The sequence below is a fragment of the Eptatretus burgeri genome, chromosome 4 (genome assembly GCF_056783735.1).
Source record: "Eptatretus burgeri isolate ZD-2024b chromosome 4, Ebu_testis_v1, whole genome shotgun sequence".
Lineage (NCBI taxonomy): Eukaryota > Metazoa > Chordata > Myxini > Myxiniformes > Myxinidae > Eptatretus > Eptatretus burgeri.
In genome coordinates this window covers 119,040,363-119,051,105 of record NC_140964.1, presented here as the reverse complement: position 1 = coordinate 119,051,105, position 10,743 = coordinate 119,040,363, and the positions used below count along the sequence as shown (strand labels likewise).

The following is a 10,743-nucleotide window of genomic DNA, read 5'->3' as shown; positions in this document are numbered from 1 at the left end:
TCCTCTACCTCTACTCCCCCTCCCTCCTCTCACCATGTCCCTCACTCCTCTCACAACTTCCCTTCCCTCCTCTTACTAGTTCTCTTCCCTCCTCTCACTACTTCCCCTCCCTCTTGCCTTTTTACAATCATCATGCCATTTGGGAATTACAATCACCATAATGGAATGTTATGAGAGCATGAACCAAAATTTCAGTTGTTCCTTCCTTTAGACATGAGCGGATGTTGCAGCATTGTGCAAATGGAAGAAAATAGGTTTCAAGATATTAGCAAAGTGAAAATTAAAGGAAAGAGTTTGGTCCATGGTGACACCTAAGTTAGAGACCAACACATTAGTGATCAAAGTCGTCGTAATCCGGTGATGATTCCCGAGTTTCATTATTTGAGGTTGAACCTTTTCAAAGACAGATGAAGAGCCAAAGATCAGCATGCTATTCTTGGCAAGATTCCGTGTTGTAGAGAGCGACCCATCGACAGATTTCATGGCCAAGTATATCCAGGTATTATAATTCGCGCAAAAATGAGAGTTGACTTTGAAAATTAGTAAAACTGAACAAAGTGGATGTCGATGAAGAAACAACAGAAGTGGACTAAGCGGATGTATATTGTACACTGAGGAAAACTGATGATAAATGAATGGGGTCAAGTAAATAACTTGAAGTATTTACATTAAATGTATGATCAATAAGAGATGAGTTAAACCATTCGAGAGTAGGTCTAACAATACAAGAACAAGAGTACAATCAAGTAGAACATACGTTTAATCAGTTGCATGAAAATCAGTTGAGAGGTCCAGAAATATTAATGTTGTAGATGATTCTTGGTCCACATTGTACAATATATCCATTGTAGTCTTCATTGGGCAGTCTCACTACTGTGTGACTGTTTAAAACCAGACCCTACGGGTTCAAAATGATAATGCTACTGTAAATATTGTAGCAGCTTAATGACAACAACGCAGTCAACATTCAAATAAAATAAAGATAAATGATAAATAGGCCTCTAATTTGAAGATAATTTGTGTCCAAATAAGATTTCTGCTATGTAGGGATTGTTATGTGTGTGTGTGTGTGTGTGTGTGTGTGTGTGTGTGTATGTGTGTGTGTGTGTGTGTGTGTGTGTGTGTGTGTGTGTGTGTGTGTGTGTGTGTGTGTGTGCAAAATCATGGATGTGCTGGAAGGAAGACTCATTGAAGGAATTATTATTATTATTATTTGGTAAAAATAGCTGTCCATTTTCTGGGAATGTAGTTAGTATGTAAACATCCCTTCAGAGGAAATATCAGATGGCTTGTGCGTTGTTTTCTCACAGAAAGAAGATAACGGGTGGAAAATGCTTCCATCCAATTTTCTGCCAACCATAACAGAGGGACACAAAACATACAATGGTAAGTTTGGCTATGGTCCCACTTCCAGTCTTTAAACTTGTAGATACCTTTCTGGGTTCTTTCCCCACCCTCCAAATATACATACATTGTATACGAGGAGTGGTCAACAAGTTCAAGACTGATAAAAAATGTAGTTAACCAAATTAGTGTAACTGCAGTATTATCATAATTACTTTATTTCTTTGCCTCTATATTTGTCCATGGACAACCTAATATACCTACATGATGTTGCACAGATGTCCTCCACCCAAAAGCGCTCCTTCACTGTTTTTTGTTTGTTTGTTTTCACGTTAAAGGCTCCTGTCACTGACTGTATCATCCTCATCGAGGCTCGGCCTGAAATGAAACAAACAAAAACAAGAAAAAGAGCAATCAGAGATTGCAGACCCTCACGAGGACTTGTTTTGTGTGATGTTTGTGTAGTTGTGTGTGGTGTATTTTGTCTGGCGTTTGTGGACTGGTGTGTTACAAAATTAATAAGAGACATAATTTGAACTGTCACTTTATAACTGCTGGCAGTGATGACTGGGTACCAAGACGTCCAGCTTTGATGCAAACCCGCTTTGATTGGACACCTGACCCTGATCCATGACGTTTATTATTCTTATTCAATTGAATTTAGAATGGGATTAAAATTAATTTAATTCAAATGAAATGGAAGACCAAATAGATACAGTCCTGCATTGGAGTCATCAGGTGGAACCTGAACAAGCAAAAAGCAAAGATGAAGTTATCAGGAGGAACCTGGATGGGATTCACATTTCAACTGCTACTCCTGTACCCTCAAACCCATCCAGGCACAGCCAAGTGAGCCTTATTCAAAAATAAAAAAACCCAGATCAAAATAAATAAATAATTCTGGCTGCCAGACCATGTGTCCGATAAAGTTGAAATTTAAAACATGTGCTCCTCATCAATACTAGATCACAATTGTGAAGTGTCACATCGATTGATTAAGCGGTTCCAGAGAAAACATCATTTCATAATTTTATTCAATCCAATATGGCTTCCAAACCTTGTGACCTATCAATGATTCCTTAAACTTGTACACCCATGGCTTGCGGAACATTTGTGTGAAGTTTCCCCTCGATCTGTCTCGCCATTCTGGAGAATATTTTTTTATAGGTTTGAGTGTAAATCCAATATAACTTCCAAACTATGTGACCTACAACATCATATGTTTGAACATTTAGCTCCTCATGGAAAGGTGGTTGGTTATACATGTAGTTTCACCTCGACCTGTTCAGCCACTTCAGGGAATATCATTTTTGGCTATATTTCTGAATGGTGAAGAATCACTTAAAAAAAATTCTCAGATCTGGATCCGGATTCGGATCAACACCACAATTAAACATTGCTATCCTTGACCAGTCAACTACATAAACAAAAAAAATTCACGATTGCTTGAAAACTGTGGCCAAAATCATGTGACAAACAGACAGACAAATGCTACAGACCAACATACTTGGCAAAATTTTTTTTCCACCAAGTAACAAACGGACCCAAATGCAATACCCTCTCCTCCGGCAAGGGTAATAATAACTGAAGAGATAAAGAAGTGAAGAGAAGGAAAACAATCAGAGAGAAAACCTGCCATTTGAAAATAGGCAGGTTATAATTTTTAGGAAAGATGTGTTAATTTAAAGAATTCCAGAGCTTAGTGGTGAAGGGAAAGAAACAAACATCATAACGGCTGTCTCGTACATGATTATAATGGTCACATGATTATTGTGTGACGCTGTGGCTTGCCGAGTATTTTGTGGTCTATCTCATGGCGGAGGAATACAATCAGCCAGTTCTCGGGAGCGTAGACCAAAGTAATATCTATAGAAAAGGGAAAGAGGGCCAACATCATGGCATACTTCAAGCAAGTTGAGTTTTGAGGTTAGATTGGGAGAGTTGACAAGTCGGATTGCTTTCGACTCGACTCTATCAAGTAAATATATTAAGCTAAAACCTCCCCAGATGTGAGAGCAGTGCTTTATAGAAGGACAAATGGAGCAACTGTTTAGATAAGAATCTTCAACATTTGAACAGGAGTCCGAGTTTCTTAGAGACAGACATAGCTATTTATACAATGTGAGGTTTCCAAGATAGATCTGATGTGATAGTAACACCAAGTAAGTTTACTGAGAAATGTGAGTGACAAAATTGTCGAGCCTTCAAAAGAGATGGGAAAGTTGAGAAGAGTTTTAGACAGAGAAATGGGAAGAAAGAGGGTTTTAGAACCATTAAACTTAACTTGATTACATTTGCCCCACTGAAAAATCCTGTCCAAATCTGATTTTATAGAGGTCATTGTGATAAAGGAGAGGATGGAGCAGATGTGATGTAGAGGCATGTAATGTTGAGTCATGAGCATACGAATGAATTTTGGTTATTCATAGAAGAAAGAAGATCATTGATTAAAAAGAAGAAAGAGTGGAGGAGACAGGACAAAACCCTAAGGGACACTGCTGTTGGTAGGGAAGGAGGGAGAGTTTGAACCATCAACGATTATTCAGACAGAACGGCTGGAGAGAAATCCAGCAATGTGGGAGCAGAGCGAATGAGGAAAGCCAAAACAGGGGAGCTTAGAGATCAGACCCTGATGCCACACTCTGTCAAAAGCTTACTTGTTTGTGTCCAGAGAGAGAAGTACTTTTTTGACTGTATGAAAAGAGATCATATGGAGAGGCATATGATTGGTAAGCGGTGCATCAGACGGTGTTAGAATGTTGGAGTCATCCAATGTGAAATTAGAAGAGAAAAGAGAACCAAAAAGAGTTGCCTTGTCAGTCAGAGAGACAGTTATAGCATTATTGGATTGCAAAAGCTAAGGAAAAGTAGAGCAAAAGAAGTTTGAGATACTTTTGGCTAAAGATCAGAAAGACCTATTCGTGAAAAAACAGAGGAGAGGTTGTCACACTTCCTTTGGACAAAGGAATGCTTCACCTCATGAATAACATTTTTGCAATGATTTTGAGGGAAGACGAAGGCTGAATATGAGTGTTTTGGCTATGCTTCACAGATGACCGGAATATGGCCAAGTCCAGGTGCCAAGGAAGGCCCACCTTTGACTCACGGGAGTGCTTCTTCTGGGGTCTGAAATACTCAGCCCAAGACTGTGGCTTGGGTTGCACCCCGATGAATGTGTACATCTTTCCAATATAACCTGCTCTTGTGTGGCTACACAGAATTCTAACTCACCCCCCGTGGGTACTAATTCACTCTCCTTCATGAGCACTAATGCACATTCATCCACCAGCACTAACTCGCACTCCTCCACTGGCACCAACTCACTCCTCCGTGGGTACTAATTCATACTCTTCCACAGACTGTCTGTACCTTCTCATGCTCTGACAGCATCTTCACGGGCTCTGACTACACCTCTGTGGGGTTTAACTGCTGCACTTCCATGGGCTCTAACGACTGTACCTTGGTGGGCTGTAACTGCTGCACCTACACAAATTCTAAATGCATCTCTATCTCCTGGGCAATCTCTTTTCTGCTCTGATGGTGCGGAATGACTTGCACACTACCGTGATGACATTCAAGGCCATTACTTTTTAAATTTCAACTTCACCTTTCGCAAAATACCAGTCTATTCCATTTTTGGGCTTTTTGCTTAATCCGTTATATTCATTTCAAAACTTGTGAATTTTGCTTCCATGATATAGTTTCATTGTTTAATTGGTGCCATTATGCCAGGGTACATCATCGTGATATCCGCTTGTGTCATGCCTCCTGAGCCAAGCGGGAAGGGGATTTTTTTGGTGATGCCAGGGTGGGAGAGGTTCCTACTCTAAGCTTTTCTTCTCGCAAAAGCCCATCCTTGCCTCTTGTTCTTGTGCGCACAATGTTGGTCTGCCATCTTGACCAGGCAGCATGCCAATAAAAATATTTTAAATTTATTGAGGACCAATTGTGCTCACACACAAAAAAATTTCAAATTTAAATTTCCCCTGGAGGAATGAGAGTTCATGCTCCTACTGACCTCTTTCCAATAAAACATTATACTTTTTCCCACTCCCACTTTCTATTTTTCTTTCAACTTTTCCCCACTCTTGACACAACTTGTTACTTGGATGGCCCCCACCCAAAAGGGATCCTTTACTGTTGAGGTGAGAACTGACTTCGCTGAGCTATGATTCATGGGTAACCAGCACAAGACAAACATATCTGATATGGTATCCGGGTGGTTGCGTTGTTAATCTCATGCACGTCGAAGCACACATGCTATCAAACTCAGGATTATCACTAATTTAAACCTCCAGTTACCCCGATAAAACCCAAATGCCGGCACGGGAAAATGGCGGAAATATGTGTGCCACACAGCCCAAAGGAAAGAAATAATTTTATTGCACATGAGACAAACAGCATGAAATCCCCGGTATAAGGACAGACGTAAAACACAATAACTTACCTTATCACGCACAAAAACTAAACCCCTGCGATGGTGCCACACACACAATTACCATTCACCTGAACAGGGTGAGTGAGGGGGAAATAGCATGTGGTGAAGAGCCCCAGGCTGTTGTATAGAGCTGACTACAGGCAGAACGGCAGGAGAACGGGCTCTCGGAAGAAGCAAGCAAACAGGCTCATGAGAGCAGGTCATCAGCCAGCAAGCAGAGCAGCAAGCAAAGAGTCAAGAGAGCAGTGGGACTAGCAGTGAGCGAGAGAGAGAGAGAGAGAGAGAGAGAGAGAGAGAGAGAGAGAGAGAGAGAGAGAGAGAGAGAGAGAGAGAGAGAGAGAGAGAGAGAGAGAGAGAGAGAGAGAGAGAGAGAGAGAGAGAGAGAGAGAGGAACATGCTCTTTCTTTCAGTCCCTCCCTCAGAACCAACTCATCCACTTGGTCAATCACAGCGGCCCCCAAAATCAGCCATGTTATTTGCTTATGTTTGTGTCATATCCTGATGCTGCGTGGACTATTCTTCCCTGCTGATGGACCTCGGGTAGCTTGTTTCTGTTGTTGCGTTTGAGCATTGTGGAGTAACTGCAGAAATCTATCTATCCAGGTTTTTCCCACCATATTTGATCTTTTTTCCATTCTCTTACACATCTCTCTTCAGTCTTTCACACTTGTTTCTACTTTTTCACATTTCTCTTTATTCATGCTTGCTTTCTCTCTTCACAATTCTTGCTTTCTTCTTCTCTTTTTGTTCATTTTCCTCTCTTTTATCCCTCTCTTACTCTTGTTTTCTCTCTTTATCTATCTGTCTATAGAGAAGTGAATTCTTGCAAACAAAATAGGATGATGCATCCTGAAGCCCACCTGGATCAAGAGTAACAGTCACTCAACCCCCCCCCCCCCCGCAGCCCTGCTTAGACTCTGATGTTGTTTTTTAATGTTGTGAACAAACTTTGGTAAATCATGGGTGATGACGGTAATGGTCGTCTCATCGGAATTGTGTGTAGTTTCGGAGAAGAGAGCAAATACATATTTTGGGTTACTCAAACCCACCTTAAACCCCTCCAGACCCTGATTTTTTATGCCATGAACAAACTTTGGTACATCATGGGTGATGAAGGTTGTGGTCAAGTTTCATCGAAATCATCTGTGTAGTTTTGAAGAAGAGAGCAAATACCTATTTTGGGTGGTCAGAACCCCTCTGAAGACCCCGTTAATGAGCACAGATTTTGATGCGCAGATAATTGCATACATCTTCTTTCGGCATCAGATGTAAAGCTTCTGGCCAAGTTTCATCAAAATTGTGTGTTTGGTTTAAGAGAAAATGACAAGTGTTTACGGACTGACTCACTGACTCATTCAGCTACGGACACTGCTTGATCACGTAAGCTCATCGGACTGAAATCCAGGTGAGCTAACAAAATTGAAAGTCTCACTTAGCTCTGACTGGATGGTTGTGAGGGTAGAGGAGTAGCAGCTGAAACCTGAATCCTCTCCAGGTTCCTTCTGTATAGCTGTTGCTCTTTGCTTATTATGCTTCCTTCTGATGACTTACCCTGGACACAAGATGGGCTGGTAGAGGGGGAGGCCTTATGTCTTTATGGGTGGGAGGTAAAAATACTGCATCACCTTTCCCTTACCCCCCCCCCAACATCACTCCACCCAGCCTTACACAGTTCAACATGAGAGAACATGTAAGAGGACATCTTTAACATCTTTACTCGTACATCTAAATAGACTAGGACTCGACTTCATCTTCACAGTCAATAGTCTGATCACAGTCAATTGTATAAATGATTTCCTCTGAAGCTTGGTGTGCTCTCAGTTATTTTATGGAATTCTGTGTCAATAATGAGAGGGTTAACCAATCTCAAGTGACAAAAACCATGATATTCATGTGGTATGTTATCACAAATGTAAAGTCAGTATTGAATAAAAGTGCTTTCAGAGAGCATTAAATTCATTTAAAAACATCATTATTACATCATTGGTTTTGTTCAAACTGGTTTATGGTCTGCCTTTGGTTACACCAAGTTTTGTTCTGCAGAGGTGTGGAAACATCGTGATGAGTTCATTTGCTTTCACCAGAAGTTTGATGTTGAACTCATGCGAAAGATCAAGAGGAAGGAAGTTGAAAGTGAAATTCGAGTACAGGTCAAAATTTTCATTTAAATAACATTAAATGTACTCAAAATGATTGTGTGTTTGTAAACTCTCACTTCCAGAATGTGAAATGTATGTATTTACTCACTTATTTACACAGTTACATTACCACACTTCTGCTGTGTTTCTGAACACTTGTGAAATTCCATTATGGGGGACCTGAATAAGGATAGAAGTTCAAGATAAAGTTTGTTTGTAAAGAAAACCACTATGCTTGCACTGCTTGCAGCATCTGAGCCACCAATGACTAATAATAATATGTTCAAATTGTCATTACTTAAATCCCGTGTAATATACTGGACCTTGCGCTTGTATACCAGCTTAACAAATGGGAGATGGTTTCTTACAAGGATATTCACTGAACTAACCATCTCCATCAAAAATCATGGTGGAGTCCAGAACAAAAGTGCAAACTAGAACGGCGCTCAGTAAAGTGCATACCTCTGCCAGATTGAACAGTTTACGTTTTATAGCCCACTGAGAGATCGGATCTGGATTCAGACCTGAACCAAAATCTAATTAGCATGTTCTTGTTACCTAACCAACTCGTCCACCTAGTTTTGTCATAACTCATCCCTAACTTTTTGAAATATCATGCTATATATCATTTTTGGCCTCATCACTTAATGGTAAAAAAATCACCTTAAAATTATAGTAACCAGATCTGGATCTTCAGCAAAATCTAATTAATTCTTCCTTGTCACACACATAATCTGTCCATCAAAGTTCGTCTGAATCCATCCATAACTTTTTGAGACATCCTGAGCACAGACAAACTAACAAATACACAGCGGTGAAAACATAACCTCCGTCCACTTTTGGTTGCGGAGGTAAAGATAGAGCTGAGTTGCTTTCAAGAATCTTCAGCAAAAAGTGTCGAGTCGACCATCCAACTCAACTCACTCCGAAATGTCTTACGAGTGCACAGTCCATCTAGCATGACTTCAAGAAATGGATAACTGCACAAGATGCAACAAATGCAATGGGCCCTGACAACATGAGCTGTCGTACTTAAAATCAGTACTTCAGAGCTGGTTTCCTCTCTCTTAAAGCTGTTTCAATACAGCTTCAACATTGGTATTTACCCACTCATGTGGAAAAATTGCCCAGATGTCCTGTGCACACAAAATGGGCAAATCGGATCTGCTCAATTATTGCCTGATCAGCCTTCTTAAAATCACAAACAGTGTCCAGGGGAAAATATCGAAGTAGATTTGGAAATAACTTATGGAATCATTGTTTTCATTTTATCTCGTATGCATCATACCCCTTTCACCATCTGTATTACAAGTTGCCAAAGAACATATGTAGTAAGATTTAGCATTTATCCTTTGATGTGCACAGGTTGACAACTTAATGAGGGAGGAGTTGATAAAACTTCAGATAGTTGTGGACAGGCAAAAAACAAAGGGGAAGAACAAGAAAGAAAAGGGAAAGCAGGTAAACATCTCATATGTAACTTATTTTTGGCTAGTATTCCTGTTTTATAATTGTGAAAATCGATCTTAATTACAACTTTTGGGAAGTTGTTTAATTAGACTTTTTTGTATTTTTTTTTGCATACAAAGTTGAGGCTTGTGGAATAGCCAGAACACAGAACAAATCATGACATAGCAGAACAAAAGGAACAGCAGAAAGAAAATTGGAGAAAAGCCAACTGCAGGGTCGAGTGACAACATAGACGGCGATGGACAAACAAGGGATGCGGCTAAGAATGAGGGGAAGGGAAAGATGCAGGGGGTGAACAAGATGGAAACACTTAGGAAGGAAAAAACAGGAAAATTAAAATTGTGGGGAGGGGGGTGATGGTTTAACGGGGGTAGAAAAGATTATGGTTTTGTATGGAGGATGATCTCTGAGCTAGTGATGACCAGCTGTCTTGAAGACATGGAGGGAGGAGTGAGAATGAAGAGAATGTGGAAGTTGGTTCCACAGGTGGTAAAATAGTGGAAGGAATGAGTGGAGGTGGGCAGTGATCTTAGATTTTGGGAGTTTCACCAAAAGGAGGTTGATGGTGGATTGCATGCATACTGCAGAAACCTGGAGGGAAAAATGGGGGGGGGGGAGGCAAAGCATGTAAAGAGCAGAGGGTGCAAGACCAAAAAGACAGAGAGACCCCAGACCTGTTCATAGACTCAGTGATAAGCCTACAGACTCAGCTTTATTGAAGGAAATTCCAGTGATCTTGAAGGCCTTGGTTTCCATGGCGCCAAGCTAAGCAAGGTGTGAGGCAGGTGTGCCAGCCCAGAGGGGAGAGCAGTATTCCATCAAGCTGCAGAGGAAGACCTTGCACATTGATAAGAGTTCAGGTGTGCCAAGGAAGGACTTTGTATGACGAAGGATGCCCAGTCGGTGGCTGGCTTTAGAGGCCAACTTTGAGAAGTGGTTTGCCCAAGAGAGATCATGGCTGATTGTGAGACCCAAGAGTTTGGGTGACTGAGCTTCCTCAAGAGGATTTAATTGTTAAGAAAGTAGATAGGAGAGTTTGCCAGATGAGAGAGAGAGACAGAGACAGACAGAGACAGAGAGACACAGATATACACATATATATATATATATATATATATATATATATATATATATATATATATATATATATATATATATATATATATATATATATATATATATACACTGAACAAAAATATAAACGCACCAAGCGATTGTTACTATTTTACCTCGAACTCATTAATACTAAATCTTCACAACAATTTGGTTATAGAATCCGTGACAATTGAGCATTAAATTTCAAAGAGTTCCTTGAGAATTCTGGCGACAGTCTTTGCGCTACAACAGCCGACA

At 40.4% G+C, this 10,743-nt stretch overlaps 1 protein-coding gene across 2 annotated transcripts in view; it reads left to right on the top strand.

Annotated features, from left to right (window-relative positions):
* DRC11 (dynein regulatory complex subunit 11) overlaps positions 1-10,743 on the top strand; it is a 120,865-nt gene that overhangs the window by 48,105 nt on the left and 62,017 nt on the right. For both annotated transcript variants that reach the window (XM_085879867.1, XM_085879868.1), the window contains exons 10-12: positions 1,311-1,386; positions 7,826-7,932; positions 9,286-9,381. In XM_085879867.1, the coding sequence (XP_085735993.1) occupies positions 1,311-1,386; positions 7,826-7,932; positions 9,286-9,381 (279 nt within the window). The remainder of the gene's footprint in view (positions 1-1,310; positions 1,387-7,825; positions 7,933-9,285; positions 9,382-10,743) is intronic.